The sequence below is a fragment of the Opisthocomus hoazin genome, chromosome 8 (genome assembly GCF_030867145.1).
Source record: "Opisthocomus hoazin isolate bOpiHoa1 chromosome 8, bOpiHoa1.hap1, whole genome shotgun sequence".
Taxonomy (NCBI): Eukaryota; Metazoa; Chordata; class Aves; order Opisthocomiformes; family Opisthocomidae; genus Opisthocomus; species Opisthocomus hoazin.
Window position 1 is genome coordinate 73,157,573 of NC_134421.1, and position 17,464 is coordinate 73,175,036.

Consider the following 17,464-nt stretch of genomic DNA (forward strand, 5'->3'; position numbering starts at 1 on the left):
CCGCGGCGGTGCGGCTCGAAGGGAGGGGAGCGACCGTCGGCGAAATGATTAAGAAGTTTGACAAGAAGGACGAGGAGTCCGGTACGGGGCTGGCGGCGGCTGCGGGGAGGGAGGCGAGGACGGGCTCAGGGGCGGGGCATGTTGGCAAAGCCCTGAGGGGAGCGGTCGTTAGGCGCGCGGTGCGCGCCGCGGCCTGTAACGGCCGCTGAGGTTGAGGGGGGGTAGCGGCCCCTGAGGTGGGGGGGGGGGGAGTAACGGCCCCTGGGGGGAACAGGGGGAAGGAATAACGGCCCCTGAGGTGGGGGGGGGGGAGTAACGGCCCCTGAGGTGGGGGGGGGGGGAGTAACGGCCCCTGAGGTGGGGGGGGGGGGGAGTAACGGCCCCTGAGGTGGGGGGGGGGGAGTAACGGCCCCTGAGGTGGGGGGGGGGGGGAGTAACGGCCCCTGAGGTGGGGGGGGGGGGAGTAACGGCCCCTGAGGTGGGGGGGGGGGGAGTAACGGCCCCTGAGGTGGGGGGGGGGGGGGAGTAACGGCCCCTGAGGTGGGGGGGTGGGGAGTAACGGCCCCTGAGGTGGGGGGGGGGGAGTAACGGCCCCTGAGGTGGGGGGGGGGGGGGGGAGTAACGGCCCCTGAGGGGGGGGGGGGGGGGGAGTAACGGCCCCTGAGGTGGGGGGGGGGGGGGAGTAACGGCCCCTGAGGTGGGGGGGGGGGGGGGGGGGAGTAACGGCCCCTGAGGTGGGGGGGGGCTGGGGAGTAACGGCCCCTGAGGTGGGGGGGGGAAGGAGTAACGGCCCCTGAGGTAGGGGGTGGGGGGGTGGGGAGTAACGGCCCCTGAGGTGGGGGGGGCTGGGGAGTAACGGCCCCTGAGGTGGGGGGGGGGGGGGAGTAACGGCCCCTGAGGTGGGGGGGGGGGGGGGAGTAACGGCCCCTGAGGTGGGGGGGGCTGGGGAGTAACGGCCCCTGAGGTGGGGGGGGGCTGGGGAGTAACGGCCCCTGGGGGGGAGGGGGGGGGAAGGAGTAACGGCCCCTGGGGGGGAGGGGGGGGAAGGAGTAACGGCCCCTGAATTGAATGGGGGAGAGGGTAACGGCCGCTGAGGTGAATGGGGGGGGGGTAATGGCCCCTGAGGTGAATGGGGGGAGGGGGTAACGGCCCCTGAGGTGGGGGGGAGTGGTAACGATCACTTCAGGATGGTCCGCGGGGTGCACGGCCGCCCGCTATGGGCCCCGGAGGCCTCGCTGGGAGGGAGCCGGTTCTCTGCAGCCCTTTCCCACCCCCCCCCTACACCCGAGGTGAGGAGGAGCGGAGCTTGGCAGGGCTCGATTGGGGTCCGCACCTCAGCCCGGTAGCGGGGCAGCAGCCATCCCCACACGCAGACCTTGTGGTTTGAATGGTGTCAGGGGGAAAAAAAAACAACTAAAAACCATCATATTAGGCGTAGATGTGGTGAATGAAGCCGTCACCCGTGCGTTTTTGCTCCACAAAATCGTCTGGAAATGAAGTTTGGGTTGCCTGTAGTGACTGATGCGGTCTTGAATTTTTTTGTTGCTGCTGCTCAGAGGTCTTCCGAGCCTCAAGATGCACCCAACTAACTGCCTTGGGTTTCGTTTCGTTTCTTGGTTTCCTTCTGCTTGGGATGTGAGAACTGAAGAATAAATGAACCGAAAATGAAAAATTATTGCTGGTGAAACAGGGTCAGAAGCAGTAGTGATGGTTTGGAGGGATTTACGTGTCTGTAACAGTCGCTCTGAGAGGTGGTTTTGCTGTGTTTGTGGGTTAGAAGGCAGGTCTCTGTGTGCTGCTGACAGAGAAGCATCGTCTCCATGAAATTATTTACGCTCAATGGCTGGATCTGGGCTGTTAAAAGGCTGAGAAGTTACAGTATGGAGATAGTCTGCTGTGAATGATTTTGTGATGTGCAGCAGCCAGACTGGTTTTAGAGTTTGCTGAGTAGCCTGTTTCAGTGGTGCATTGATCGATACACTTCTATTTCAGATCCTGATCAGCTGCTCTGTCCTGATGCGTTCAGTGCTTTCTGTGCCTGAAGGAATAAAAATAGAGGGACTTGGGGGGGGGGGGGAAGTAAATAGGTTTATGTGAAGGAAGTATTAACGTAAATTTAGAGAATCATGGGTTGGAAAAGACCTCTAAGATCATCGAGTCCAACCACCCACCCAACACTACCATTCCTACTAGACCATCTCCTGAAGTGCCACATCTACATGTTTTTTAAACACCTCCAGGGATGAGGACTCAACCACCTCCCTGGGCAGCCTGGTCCAATGCCTGACCACTCTATCAGGAAAGAAATTTTTTGTGACATCTAATCTGAACCTCCCCTGATGCAACTTGAGGCCATCGCCTCTCGTCCTATCACTAGTAAACACCTTTCTTCTTCCTCACCTTTCAGCTATGTTGAAAGTGCTACTCCCTCTCTTTTTTCTTTAACCCTGAATATACAACTTAAGAAAGTGGATTCAAAGCTGTTGATGGAGAACATCAGTTATTCCCAGAGGAATGTCACTGTAGCACTGAGATGGTTTTGTAAAGTTTAGGGGCTGTTCCTACATGTTCAGTTCTGTTGGGTTTTGTTAAGAATGCCTTCCCTTAACTGAGAGATCTCGTTTGTTCCTCAGGTAGTGGCTCTAATCCGTTCCAGCATTTGGAGAAGAGTGCTGTGCTTCAGGAGGTATGAGTAATCATAGTGTAATACTATTTAACTCTTTTTCATCAGTAAGCATTAGCAACATGAGGAAGTTTTACAGTGCTACTCTCGGGAAATGCGTATAGCTAAATTAATATAGTTAATTTAAAATCACAAGGTACGTAAATTAAATGCACATGAAGTTACTCTGTGAGGGTTTGTGTAGGGTAATTAGGTTACATGTGGCTTCTGCCTGCTGTGTGAACACATGGGATCTCAGCGTGCTCTTTCTGAAGAGGTCACCTGCCTGTTCTGTGCCCGTTCAGTGTGTGCGTAACGGGTTTTCCTGCTTCTTTTTTGTACTCCAAGAATGATTGTGAGTGGTGAGGTGAACGTGTGGTTAAATAATGGGGAATTTTGGTGGGTGCAAAGAGCTGAAAATAGGAACTTGAGAATTTAAATTTTTTCTTCCTATGGGCTGGTGCTAAATAGTGTTTGGGCTACAGATGCTATAGAAGGAATTGAGTTGTTTTGCTTTTATTTTAAGGTATTTTTGCTAGTTCCAGATGGTAAAGCGAGTCGTTGTCATTTGTTCAGATTACTGCCCATCCAGCAAACTAAACCTGAGCTGAATGACAGGAATATGTTCTCTGGGACACGTTTTTAGAATGAAAAAAGTTACAAGCTACTTGGTTGACAACAAATTGCTTGAGTTTTTATGGTGAAAGAGAAATTATTATTGTTGGGTGACACCGTACTACAGTACTTGTGCTGTGTTTGTAGGCACGTATCTTCAATGAGACGCCTATAAATCCACGAAGATGCCTGCACATCCTTACCAAGATCCTTTACTTGCTGAACCAGGTAACTGTTATCATTTCTTCCCAGCCAGAATGAATATTCCTGAAGCTATTTTCTGAGAACTTTTGGTGTGAAAGTTTTATACCTCTTCCTGTCAGACATGGGAGGTAGCTTTTAAGAGATCAGAAATGGAGTATTTAGGCTGTAGTATTGTGTTCTCGCCTCCGACTTGGCCACTGAGGTGAGTGAGATGCGTGTCACTGAAGCTTTTAAGACTTTCTTTTCCTGAGTGCCAAGTGAGAGCTGCTGGATGGTCTGTGTTCACTGCAGCAGTGTGCACTTAGAAAACCACCTGTGTTTGCCAAGCTAAATAAGGAATAACTGAGGTGACATACGAACACAGGCCAGGAAGCGATGAAGTCGAAGGTGTCTTTTTGTTTGGGTGGAAATTGGAAGCATGATAAGGAGGGAGATTTACTTTAGGTATCCACATAGATCAGGTTTCCTGCATGTCAGGCAATATTTAACGTAGAGTTACGATCCATTCGGAGTGACCTGTGCTGCTTAATTGGCAGCAGTCATATTTAAGTAGATTCCTTTTAAGCAAGGGCTGAACAAGCATGACACAAAACCAGCTGCTGGCACGCTAATGTCAAAAGAGGGAACACAGGCTACTTGACAAACTATTCCGTCACTGTACCGCTGTGGATGGTATTTATACTGAAACCAAGTAGGTAATGGGGGTAAACTTGGCATGTACTCCCCAGGAAACACAAAGTGAGGGAGGGACTGTTTCTCACATGAGAAATCTTCAAAGCAAAGATTCTTGGTGTATGAATAGATATTACAAACAGGATCTGAAAGGTGGTGGCAGTTAAATAATGACAGGTTTTTTGCTCTTGCTTCTCATATGCAGGGTGAACACTTTGGAACCACTGAAGCCACTGAAGCTTTTTTTGCAATGACCAGATTATTTCAATCTAATGATGTAAGTACCTCGTGTTTACCACTTGCTGCCTCTGTGATTTTGTCGGGATTTGCAGTAATTACAAAACAGTTGGATGTTGGGACGTGGGAGGAGAGTGAGGCGAGTACTTCAGAGAACAAGCCCTGCACACCAAAGTACTTGCTGAAGGCAATTCATGGTTTGGAAATAAATGACTGAATAATAACACGGTTACTTCTGCAGGTTGTTTTTGGTGGTGGGGTTTTTTTCCGAGTTGAATTACTGTTGTAAACAATGTGAATAATGACAGAAAGCCTTAATGTACAAATCAGTATAATTTCATGGCTGTTTCTTACACTTGCAAAAAAAATCCCCATCTGCTTAACTCAAAATAGAGTTTACAAGTTGCCTGTGGATCAAATACTGCTATTCCCTAGAACAACTTGTTCTGTTTATGAATCAGCATGGAGTCCAGGGATGAGAACATCCTAAAAATGCTGGATTAAACCTTGGAATTTGCCCAATGTAAACTCCTGCTCTGATCTGTTTTGCAGAGAGTGTGAGAATTCAGGAGTGTGCTTGGTGTGATGGGTCTCATTAATTTTTGTTAAAAGTGAACTGGCACTTCGAGTTTTTAGAGATTTGGCTGAGGGAGGTTGTGCGTGTAACTGTTTAAAGATGGAACGAAAATTCTGGAAGTACAGAATGGTTTGAGACCTTTCTCATATCTACATTTTGGAAAGCAGTTTTTTTTTAAAAGTGTCAATATGTCATTTGGCTTTTAAAGAATTAAAGTGGCAGTGCTCTTCGTACTTCTGTTTTACAATAATACATAGATATATAGATCAGAGGAAGTTGCTTTTAACTGATAATTGTGAGGCTTCTGCATACATACAAACATGTATCACTTTCACAATTAATATGTGGATTTTTTTTTTTTTAAGCCTTACCATTTTGCAAGATATAAATCTCTTACTCTTTTCCTGGTTTGTTTGATAACAGGGAGTAAGGCTGTTATCCAGTTATGAAACATGGTTTGCTTGTGTGCTTGTAACTTGATATAGAAGTGAGGAAGAGAATGTTCTATTTAAAAGTTTATTTAACTTTTAAAGTTAAATATTTAATTTTTTAGTTTATGTAACTTTTAACACTTCTAGGAAGTGCTTATTCATAATTGCCATTGGGTTTATTGGTTTTCTGCAATACACTTTCACAGCAAACGCTTAGAAGAATGTGTTACCTTACTATCAAAGAGATGGCCAATATTTCTGAGGACGTCATCATTGTCACAAGCAGGTAGTAGAACCTACAGAAAACCCACTGTCAGAGCTCTGAAACAAGTAGCTGCATCTTAATGTGTTTGTTTTAGCTGCTGTGGTTTCCTGTAATTAATGCTTTATGAAGGATACAGCAAGGGAAAGCAAATTGTGCCGTGGCACAGAGTGTGTGTCACCATATGAAATTTTAATTTCTTCCTACTGTGTTGTTATGCTTGCTAAAAAAAGCAAGATGCTTTTTACAGTTTATCAATTGGTTGCTACTTTGTTTTCTTGTGTTTTGGTTAGTGCTTGGTTGTGGGTTTTTTTAATGGTGCTTGATGGTTTTGTGAAAACTTAGGCTGTGACTTCTGTTTCACATGGGTGTCAGAGCAGTTAGGGAAAAGCAGAGCAAAGCTCAGTTCAGTGCCAACTGCACTATCAATTTTTTGAGTATGGAATAGACATTACAGTTGTTGCAAGAGCCAAAAAGGAGAATGGCTGACCCGTTGCCAGGCCTGTGGCAAAGCAATGTCATGGACTGTGCATTTTGTAATGTTCTGTATTTCCACCGAATCTGATGTTAATAACTTTCAAATAGCTAATTATTAAGAAGTTCTTTCTAACCAGTACTAGGGCTTAGCAGTTATGGGGTAACAGCTAAAGGAGATCAGGTGAATGTCACAAAAAGACCAAGACATTGAGTTACTGAAGAAGTGTTAACAGGGTGTCTTTGATTATTTTAGTTTGACCAAAGACATGACAGGGAAGGAAGATGTGTACCGAGGCCCGGCCATCCGAGCGCTCTGCAGGATCACTGATGTAAGTAAGAATCGCATCACTGTTGTGGGAGAGATGAAGAGTGTGTTTAGAATATCGAAACTACTCGCTTGCAGAGTGTATTCTTATAGTAGCGATGGAACTGCTGCTTTAGGGAGGGCTGCTCTGAAGCCCTCTGCAGATGTGAGGAACTCTGGAGCTGTAGCGCTGTAAACATGGAGTTGGAAGGCAGGAGCTTTGGAGCTCTAGTTTCTGCTCTGAGATTGCTTTGCTGTAGACTTTGTGTCACTGAACCTTCAGGACTGGGCAGCTGATACTCGTGCCTCCCTTGCAAAAGTACACATTTTCAGAATTAGTTCAAGATTTTTTTCTGAGGGCCTTTTGAATGCGCTGTGCAGGTATTTTTGCTTTATACCGCTTTTATGCTCTGCCTGCAAAGTATCAACGCTTTTCGTTTTCCCTTTCATAGGGTACGATGTTGCAAGCTATTGAGAGATACATGAAGCAAGCCATTGTGGACAAAGTCCCCAGTGTGTCGAGTTCTGCACTGGTGTCTTCCTTAGTAAGTAAAGCAGTAGATTATTGTATGTGCATTGTGTTGTGGCTGGGAAGCTAGTCTGCTGCATGTGTAGCTCTGTCTGGCCTTTGTTTTGGTCTTTCTTCACCTCCTTTTCCTTTGAGATGACTCTTCTTCATCTCCTCACTGGAAAACAAACAAAAAATAGTAGCAATGGAATATCCTTTGTCTCGAGCAGACTCCTTTGAGTCTTCTCAAACTCCTTCCTTAACTTTTTCTTGCTTTAGAGTACATCAGTAGTAAGAACTTTAAGTCTAAAGTGTCTCTGTGCAGTTAGCGTAGAACATTCATTTCTCTGGGGAGGGGCCTTGTCTGTTTTGAAAAGTCAAGCACACTGTGGCTGGGAAAGTGCTTATCAGCTTGGTGAGAGTAAGGAGAAACCACCTGTTCTGTGCTGTGGAAGGTAATGTTGATGACTGTGAACGGGCTTATCAGTTCTGTAACAGGCAATAAAAGCAGTCTGCTTTGTGTTCCACAAAAAACCAAATCCATAAAACTGCTGCCCTGATAAGACTGCAATTCAAGATTATTTTGCTAATATGCAGTAGGAGAGCAAGATGAAGAAATTCGCTCATTTCTTCTCCCTTGTGTAGGAGAAAAGGCTGGAAAAGATCTTGCCAGGTTAATATTTTTGTTAACGAGGAGAATACAAGTGAAAGCGTGGTAGTCTGAGGCCAGGATGTAAGAAAAACAGTGGTTTATAGGTGCATAGGATAAAGAGACTGGCTGCATTGGTAAATCAAGAAGGCAGAGCAGGAGGTAAGAGGTCCAGCTGGTGAGGTGGAGTAGAGCCTGTGTAAGGACCCTGAGGGTGCAAACAAAGCTGTATTAGTACCGACAACTGAAGTCTTCCTGCTGGACTAACCACAGGCAGGTGAATTGTCCTGGTATTGACTTCTGTCCTATTTGAACATAAACAAAATCTCTTGGAGTTACTCTGCTCTTTATTGAAACAAGTGCATCCATACAAACTATGTATTTGGGAGTTATTCTTTGTTGCCTGTAGCATGCAACAAAGCCCTAAATTGTCTCTGAAGTCTTTAAATATAAAAACTGAAAACGGGGCTCATGGTACTTTGCTGTGCTTCTAATGTTAGTTTGTCTGCAGTCTCAATTTGTGGCTTCTTCCAGCATATGATGAAGATCAGTTATGACGTAGTCAAACGGTGGATCAACGAAGCTCAGGAAGCAGCTTCTAATGACAATGTCATGGTGCAGGTATGTTTGAGGGTGGTTGTCTCAGGAAGCTCTAAACGCACTCCAGGGTTTTCATGGTATTCTGTGAGTTCTTAAGACAACCTTAGAGAAAGTAACTGGTTTTCCTTTTGCCCTTACTCCTTGTTTAAAGACAAGAATTGTGACTTGAGGGGAAAGAACTCTACTGTTTCAAAAATCACGAGTTTCTCTCTGATCCCAGTGCAAGATTCTTAATTGAGAGTTGGCCCTTTAGTGCAGTCCTCTGCCCTTTCCCTGCTAACCTTCTGATAGCTGGGATGCCACCGACTGCTTCACAGTAGGTGTAGGTGTTGCAGAAGGGCTTTGAATCTGAATTTTCAAAAAGCTCAAGAAATTATCTCACTGCCTCCCGAACACCAGCATCTCTTGCCTCGGCCTGCAGAAAATGTGCCAGTTGCTACAGGACCACAGAGGTTAGCCCGAATTTCAGTAAGATATCCATATTAGCAAAATCTTTGCACAAATATTGCAGACAGCTATGGAAATTAAAGTATTCTGTATGTTCAGTCTTACAGACTAATGATCAGAAACAAATCTGTAAAACCAGCTTTGTTCTTGACTGGTTAGCAGCTTCGTTAAGCCTTACTGTGAATCAGTCATACTGCAAAAAAATCCAAAACAACTTAGCAAGCAACTAGAAATGTTCCTTTGCACTTTCACCATAAATGCCTCAAGGATTTTTGTACGGTGAGCTGTCCTTTAAAGGCCTTGGGATATCCTGGATATTGAGTGAACTAGAAATGCAAGTGTTATTGTGCAGTATACTGTAGTAAGCTGAAGCCTTTGAAGGTCTGAAATTTTAATGGGGAGAAAAGGGAGTAAGCTGTCTTCAGAAATACCTTGAGGCTGTCTTATGGTGGACGGGAAGGGGAGGGAAACATAGCAGATCTTTAACTTGTCAGAAAACTTGAGGCATTTGAGGTTGGAAGGTATTTCTGCTAGGAAATGGTGATTATTAGCCCTGTTTTATGTCTTACAGTCTGGCTTTTCCAACTGCAGTGTGTATTCAATATCGGCACATCTGTTTCTGATTTCCTAGTATCATGCTTTGGGGCTGCTCTACCACCTTAGAAAAAATGATCGCCTTGCTGTTTCCAAGATGTTGAATAAGTTCACTAAATCTGGACTGAAATCCCAGTTTGCATACTGCATGCTGATCCGAATTGCAAGCAAACTCTTGAAGGAATCTGAAGAGGGGTAAGAGGCAGCGTGTGAATTACAAAAACTAATTATAATTTGGGGTAAACGGTAGGTAAGACATTTGCATTTTTTAAAGTTTGTGGAAATTTATATACAGCCAGGGAGAAATGTAGTGTCAAAAATCAAATTCGGGTAGAAGCAGAATGCTAAACTGAACTGAGTGCGAGTATGTGTGGCAGTTGTGTGGTGAGGTTTGCTTTTTTAATTCTGGCACCACACTGCCAAAACTCATCTGAGAGCAGGATTAAAACTGCAGAGTCATCTCCAGAGAGGTGGAGCGTTTTGTACATTGTCTAGTTAGATGCATTTCAAATGCAAGAAGGATCTACCTATATTGTGGGGATATAAATAAAAGGATCTGCCTTACTCTGATCTCATGCTAGCAGAGGAGGGTGTAGTTACATGAGAAATTCACCTGCTGATGAAATTCTTTTAGCAGTGGAAATTTTTTAGTGGTGCGTGATACATGATTAATAGTAAAATATTTATTTGTAGAATGCAGCATTTCTAGCTTGAAGAAGATAAAGATGAATAGAAGACTGGTAAATAGAAAGTTTAGAGTTCAATTATGAGTTGAGCAATGTGGTGGTGTGAGAAACATGAGCCAGTGCACAAAGTGTGCTTTTTGTCAAGTTCTCAGAAATGTGGTATTAGAGGTTTGTACGTAATTCAGCATCACACTGTAAAATGTCTTCTGTTCGTAGCCATGAAAGTCCACTGTTTGACTTCATTGAGAGCTGTCTGCGGAACAAGCATGAAATGGTTATTTACGAAGCTGCTTCTGCAATCATCCATCTCCCGAACTGCACAGCCCGGGAGCTGGCACCGGCTGTTTCAGGTTGGTCAGAGTCCTTTCTGTCGCTGATGCAGCTGAAAGAAAGGGTGGTAAAGCACGTCAGAGACGGTACAGCATAACTAAAATACCGGACTCAAACCTGGATTGTCTGATTGCCCCAAGTTAGAGGGCTTTTGGATGAGAAGCAGCTTGATCCCCTGTTCCCATTTCATCCAAAGCTTTAGAGAATGGGCAGTAGAGGCAGTACAGAGTGATACTCGCCTTTTTTCAGTTGCAGGAAATTGGGGTGGGAGGGAGGGTTGAGCAGAACTTGATAGCACATATGTGCCACAGAAGACTGCACAAACTACATTATTACTGATACAAGATGAAAAACAGGAGGTTATTTTTAACCTGCTTACAAAGCTAGCGATAAATTATGAATAGAGCTGCACGAACGTGTAGCAGCACAAAGCTTATATGGATACGTTAGACTTTCCTCTCTATTCCCATTCTTGGAAAGAGACCCTATCTTTTTTTTCTGTTGTGGTGAATTCTGACTAAACTGTTTGCACCTCTCAATATCAAAGTGCTGGCGCAAGGCAATTTCCCTTTCCCCATCTGATATGGTCGTGAGGGCTCTCGCCTTCTGCTCCCCAGACATTACAGGTGCCTAGAGTTGCGCTGGTTTTTGTTAAACAGTCTCTACTCTGTGACATTTTGTAGTGAATTACTTCTCTTATATTTTTTTTATTTCAGTGCTGCAGCTCTTCTGTAGTTCTCCCAAACCCGTCTTGAGATATGCAGCTGTGCGGACCCTTAATAAAGTGAGTGCTTCCAAAACCTTCTAAACAAGCATAAATCTCTGAGCACCAGAGGAAGGCAGACTTCAGTGCCTAATGGTGTGTTACCTAAAGTAGAACAACTGCTCTTGTGATTACTGTATTTGGAAATACTCCAAGTTGGAGAATTGGCTTTTCCATGCCAAATCTCCTGGTGTGACAAACCTTTTCTGCACTCAAGCTATATTTGCTCACGTCTGGACCACAGGGCTACAGCAAGCTGTAGTCTGGTAACTTGTGAGCTCTCAGCTGTAAGGAAGCAGTCTCTCAGATATTTAACACTGCAAAAATTGTGAATAAGATGTGTGTGAAGGAAATAACGTTCTGATTTCAAAGCTGCACGCCACAACGGAAGCAGTTTGTGACTGTCACACCCACGAGCTGTAACTTGCAGTTAGAGCTCATTTGAAATGCTGAAACAAAAGGACCTGAGCTTTGATTGCATCCTGCCAGCAGTCATCTGGTACAGGTTTCGTTGCAATCCTTGTGGAACGGAACAGCACTTGAGAAAATACGGGTTTTAATCCTTGCCCCATCAAATGCTTTGAATTGTAGGATGTTACTGCTCCCATGTAATTTGGAACTGCATTCTTTACAGGTGGCCATGAAGCATCCATCTGCAGTCACTGCCTGCAACCTGGACCTGGAAAACCTCATCACTGACTCCAACCGCAGTATTGCTACCCTCGCCATCACCACCCTGCTGAAGACAGGCAGTGAGAGCAGTGTAGACAGGCTCATGAAACAGATCTCTTCCTTCGTGTCAGAAATATCAGATGAGTTTAAGGTGTGGAATTGGAGGCCTCTGCTCTTTCCAGCTGCAGGTTTTTCTCCCATTCTTGTTTTTATGAAGCTTTCCCCATTTGCGAATCCTGCAGTGGCTAAGTCTGATAGAGCAAAGCCAGCCTGAAGTTCAGAAGGCGTAGTCCTCTGCTTTGCAACTTAAATATACTGTGTCATTTCCTCCCACCACTCCAAAAAAGGATCAAAGTCGCTTGGTGGGTTCCTGGCTCCTGTGCGGTATCCTGCAACACGTGGTACAGCCTTCTGGTTGCCTCTTTGGAGAGGAAGAGGAATTTTAACAGTTCTAAGTCTGTATCACTTCAGTCTGATAAGTAGTTAAGGAGATGGTGTGGACTGTAAATTTCTACGTCATTTGCCAAATTTAATCACTTATGAAGTTGGGTAATAATTTGGTTAAGGATGGTAGTTCACTTGTACCTGTCCCTTTTACACCATGGAACTTCCTTGAGGAGCATAGCGTGTCTCTACAAAGTCATTGTCTGCTAGCATATAGTGGCCTGAAGCTCTGTTTTTTTATGAGAAAATGAAATAAGTATTAGACAAATTTGAAATAGCGAAGAGTTTTAATGACAAAATGTAACTAGTCAGAGTTAGGTCAGGCTCACCACTGGGCAGAAGGAGGGAGGGGAGGCCTTTGAGCTGATGTAGCCCATCCTAAATACCATCCCTCTAGCAGAGCCAGGTCTTGCAGCGTGCCAGCACAGGGATGTTAACACGCTTATGCTGAGAGTCCACCACCTGATTTTATCCTTGTACATGAATGTAATCTCTCCAGGTGACAACCTGAGATAGTGAGAAGCCTATATTTTTCTATGAAAAATAAATGCGGATGACTAACGTCCTTCTCTGTTATTTTGCAGGTAGTGGTAGTACAGGCTATCAGTGCTTTGTGCCAGAAATACCCTCGGAAACACAGCGTCATGATGACCTTCCTCTCCAATATGCTCAGGGATGATGTATGTGTGCAACTTTTCTTTGTGTAGTTACTGGCAGGTAGCTCTGATAGATAGTATGAAGGATTCTCTTCTGTCTTATGTCAGTGGGTACACAGCAATGATGGGGCATGACTGATTACCAGGACCTTGTTAATCTTATGGGTCAGATCTGTCCAAAATATGCTTATGAGTTAGAGCTGGTACATCAAAAATTGAAGAAATGCTTGGATGGTATGCCTTTATGGGTCGGGGGGGCTGGAAAGGCCTTGTTAGGTCATCCAGCGTGCCTTCCCTTTTCTCTTTATGTACAAATGTTTGCTTTTCTCAATGGAAAGAAGTAATTGAAGCATGAGGGGAACTGAGCAGCGCTGCGGTCTGGTCTCTGCCTGCTGGATCAGTGTCCTTGATTTTCCTTTCCCAGGGTGGCTTTGAGTACAAGCGAGCCATTGTGGACTGTATAATCAGCATTATTGAGGAGAATCCTGAGAGTAAGGAATCGGGCTTGGCTCACCTCTGCGAGTTCATTGAAGACTGCGAACATACTGTCCTAGCCACAAAGATCCTGCACCTGCTGGGGAAAGAGGGGCCGAGGACTCCGTCCCCGTCCAAGTACATCCGCTTCATATTCAACAGGGTGGTGCTGGAGAACGAGGCTGTGAGGGCTGGTAAGTTCAGCTCAAATGCTTGACCTCAGTGTAGTTGCAAGTGGATTACAACTGCGAGAAGTGACTTCAGCAATGCTGGGAGGGAAGGAAGTTGCCAGGAGGGGGAGGGAATATCTCTTTATAAACCACTGTAAATGAACTAGGTGAATACTTGAGCTTACAGCCATTTTTTCAGTCTGAGATAGAAAGCAACTGGAATGAGCCATGGAGCTTGAACTAACCTTATCTCATAGAGAATTCTCTCAGAACAGAGTTGCAGGGCTGTTAAACTGATCTTGTTCTGTTGTTCCCTGACACAAACCTGTTTACACTGGAAAATATGGAAATAGTTTAGTCCGTCCCTGACACTAAGAAGTTTATGATGTGGAAGTGAAAACCTGTGTAATTGGAATTTCAGGACAACAGTACTTTGAATCATGACTGTGAGAATGTGTTTGCAGATAGCTTGAGCCCCTCTGACATCTCCCTGTTTTCCTCTGTAGCCGCCGTAAGTGCGCTAGCGAAGTTTGGTGCCCAGAATGAGAATCTTCTTCCAAGCATCTTGGTGCTTTTGCAAAGGTGAGTGGCTACGGTTGTGCATGTGCTGAGCTTGTTGGGGACGCTCCACGGTCTGGCTCCACAGAAGCAGCAAAGTCAGACCAGGTCAGAACTTGCACTGAGGTTGTCAGAACATAGAATCATTTGGGTTGGAGAAGACCTTTAAGATAATTGAGTCCAGCTGTAAACTAGCAGGACAGGAATTGGGAGATGGCTGTCCTCCACCCTTCCACCCTGGCTGGAGGGAGCATAGCACTGCTGGAGACAAGCAAATGAAAGATTTGATTAGTTGTGAAAACATCTGATAGTAATCTGTTCCAAGAACATTCCTCAGTGGGTAATAAATCTACAGGGTATATGTGTACTTTTTTTGCATCCCTTGAAGCAAGAAAATATATTTCCATGTTTCTCATGAATAACATTTGTGTATGGCTGAGTAGTGACCTCGGGTGTTCCCATTTCACATGTTTCTTGCTAAAGACCATTCAGCCTCCTTAAATTGTCTGTACCATAAATGTCATGTTCTTCATTTGTATAGCACTATAGTGTAAACCCATGCCATGTCTGGCTGCTGTGGTGTGAGGGATAGTTCAAGTTGTGAAGTGCTTCAGGCAGAAGACAACCGCAACCTCGGTGTAGTTGCAAGTGGATTACAACTGCGAGAAGTGACTTCAGCAATGCTGGGGGGGAAGGAAGTTGCCAGGAGGGGGAGGGAATATCTCTTTATAAACCACTGTAAATGAACTAGGTGAATACTTGAGCTTACAGCCATTTTTTCAGTCTGAGATAGAAAGCTGCTTTAGCATGTTTATTTTTGTAATCTATTTCTTCTACTTTTGTGCTATTGTGAAAGAAGACTGGAAAAGAAAAAAAAAAAAAGAAAAAACAGTCCAACGATGTGGTGCCCATCAGAATTATTAGCCATAAAATGCAGGTGTATATTTTATAGCTAGTGTGGCAATTCACATACACATCTCCTTTAATCTTAGTTTTCTGATGTGACACTTGCATATAAACCTCAAGTTAAACTTCAGCTACTGTGTTGTATGAAAGCTTCCCCGCTCCCCCCCGTAATTTGCACATCCCTTGAGGGAGTTGTGACTGTCATTGCAGCGTCGAGTCCAGTCTGGTCAGTGCCGTTTTTAGTGTAGCACTCATGATGTCTGAGCTGGCTGACTGCTGTCCTCTTGTTCCCCAAAACAGGTGCATGATGGACAGCGATGACGAAGTCCGGGACAGAGCAACGTTCTACCTGAATGTACTGCAACAGAGACAGATAGCACTGAACGCTGCCTACATTTTTAATGGTTAGTGATAAAAAGGAAAGAAGTCTGAGCTGTTATTTTGCATTCTGTATTATGGGTGGGCTTTGTTGCTCTAAGAATAGTTTCCTGTAATGAAACTCGAGTCAAAATAACTAGAAAGGACGGAAGTGTGTTTTTTTTTCCTGGCCTAGCACTTTCCTGCAAAGAACTTGTGCTAACTGAGAATGACAGATTTAGGGAAATATGGGAAACATTGTCTAGGAAATGGAGCAGGAGTATGGAATGGGCTTTTTTTGTCATTGCCTCTTCCTTCACTTGGGACAGTTTTCTTAACCTTTGCTCTGTCTGCTCCATTACAAAATGAGGATGATGCATCTTGTTGCCAGGGTTGGTTATAAAAATGTTTTATGTCCTGTAGTTAAAAGTTCGTGCAAGCAGAGTATTTAACATGTTTAAGACTATCGCAAGAGGATTTCTTTTGATTGAACTGTTTAGACCACAGTACCCTCTGGAATGGCAACTTTCTGTGTCCTTCAGATCAGTTTTTTTTTATTCTGTCCAGTACCTTGAAGTACTTAGTGTGTGTGTGTGTGTGTTTACTGAGAAGTGAAAGTACTTTTGCCAGCTTTTTATTAGCCAAAGTCCTAGCTGTATATATCTATCTGTAAACTCTAGATTCCTCACAAGAGTTTTTCTCTGCACCCTGAACCAATGCACAGGCTACAGAGAAGAGCTCTTCAAATAATATTCCTTTTTTATATCTCAAGAGAGAGGTACTGAGACACAGAGGAGTTTTTCACACTCTGGCATCTTACTGCTTTTAGTGCAGCAGGCAATCCAAAATTCATTCTTCACTTGTGAACCCTGTATCGTAGTGCCTGTAGGCCTCTGATGGTTCCTGCTATTAAAACTGAGTTTTTTCTGCCTGTGCTTTGCAGGGTTGACCGTCTCTGTTCCTGGGATGGAGAAAGCCCTGCACCAATATACACTGGAGCCTTCTGACAAACCTTTTGATATGAAAACGGTTCCACTGGCTACTGCACCAATCTTTGAACAGAAAGCAGGTAACGCTCGGGCTTGGTTTAAATAGTCTGTAGGCAAGGCTGTAAGCCTTCAGGCTGCCATAATCATACGTGACATCTGTAAACTGGCGGCTGTCCTAGGTGGGTCAGGCCAAGACCCGAGGTGGCTCTGGTGTGCCGTACAGGTTACAGTGTCGCTGGCTTTGCAGAAGCAAGCCTGCCTGATCTTCCAAAAGAAAGGAAGACAGCGCCTCTTGCAAAGGAATATGGGTTGGCAAGAATGCCATTGATTGTTCTGCTTATCTTGTTATGAGAGAGGAGTTTGTACATAATCAGAGTTTATTAGTTCTTAGATGTTTGAAAAAAGTACATTCCAGACGTGCTTATTCACTTCACTGGCTTTCTTCCTTGTTCTTGCATTTTGACTGTGCACAACTTTCTAAGAAAAAGTCTGAGGTGGTTTTTTTTTCCTTTTTCTCTTCCTTCTTCCAGCTTTTTTGCTGGCTATTCTGGACTTAAAGTGTGGTTTCCTCAACGTTACTCAAACATCTCTCCTCTCCTTACAGTCCAGTATTGCCTGGCAGAAAAGATATTTCAGTGTGTGTGTGAGGAACAATGGTTTGCAGCAGAATGTGTGAAATACTACAGGTTAAGGAATTTTTAGTCGACATGTAACGGCATTTAAAACTCCTGCATGGTGTACTTGACCACATAACATCTTTCCTTGTTTCTTCACAGAGATTGCCCTGGTGACCAGCAAGCCTGAGAAAGTTGCTCCCTCACGTCAGGATATATTCCAAGGTATGAGAGAAGATCGGTGGGTCTCCAGCGCTTGAAGTGTGGGGAGGATTGCCACAGGTCAGGCAGGAGCAATGAACAAGCCTCTCGCTAAGTGTCTGTCACCATCTTTTCCTTTATGCACAGAACAACTGGCAGCCATTCCAGAGTTTAAGAGTTTGGGTCCGTTATTCAAGTCTTCGGAACCAGTGCAGCTGACAGAAGCAGAAACGGAGTATTTTGTTCGGTGTATTAAACACGTGTTCCCAAATCACATCGTTTTCCAGGTAAGAGAAGCTACCTGCTTTTGCCAGGGTGCAATAGGAGTTGGCCCTTAATGATGCCAGGGTGTAGCACAAACAGTGTTGTCGCTGTGCCCTGGAGCAGACAGCTTCTCTCTTAAGG

The 17,464-nt window shown here is 44.8% G+C and overlaps 1 protein-coding gene across 1 annotated transcript in view; it reads left to right on the forward strand.

The window, feature by feature from the left end:
• Positions 1-17,464, forward strand: part of COPG2 (coat protein complex I subunit gamma 2) — a 21,965-nt gene continuing 4,501 nt past the window's right edge. The window contains exons 1-19 of the mRNA XM_075427769.1: positions 1-81; positions 2,634-2,686; positions 3,425-3,505; positions 4,359-4,430; positions 5,605-5,684; positions 6,391-6,466; positions 6,894-6,986; positions 8,133-8,219; positions 9,277-9,434; positions 10,142-10,275; positions 10,972-11,039; positions 11,653-11,841; positions 12,719-12,814; positions 13,215-13,458; positions 13,941-14,016; positions 15,199-15,302; positions 16,199-16,324; positions 17,021-17,083; positions 17,207-17,346. Of these exons, the coding sequence (XP_075283884.1) occupies positions 45-81; positions 2,634-2,686; positions 3,425-3,505; positions 4,359-4,430; positions 5,605-5,684; positions 6,391-6,466; positions 6,894-6,986; positions 8,133-8,219; positions 9,277-9,434; positions 10,142-10,275; positions 10,972-11,039; positions 11,653-11,841; positions 12,719-12,814; positions 13,215-13,458; positions 13,941-14,016; positions 15,199-15,302; positions 16,199-16,324; positions 17,021-17,083; positions 17,207-17,346 (1,977 nt within the window). The 5' untranslated portion in view covers positions 1-44. The remainder of the gene's footprint in view (positions 82-2,633; positions 2,687-3,424; positions 3,506-4,358; positions 4,431-5,604; positions 5,685-6,390; positions 6,467-6,893; positions 6,987-8,132; positions 8,220-9,276; positions 9,435-10,141; positions 10,276-10,971; positions 11,040-11,652; positions 11,842-12,718; positions 12,815-13,214; positions 13,459-13,940; positions 14,017-15,198; positions 15,303-16,198; positions 16,325-17,020; positions 17,084-17,206; positions 17,347-17,464) is intronic.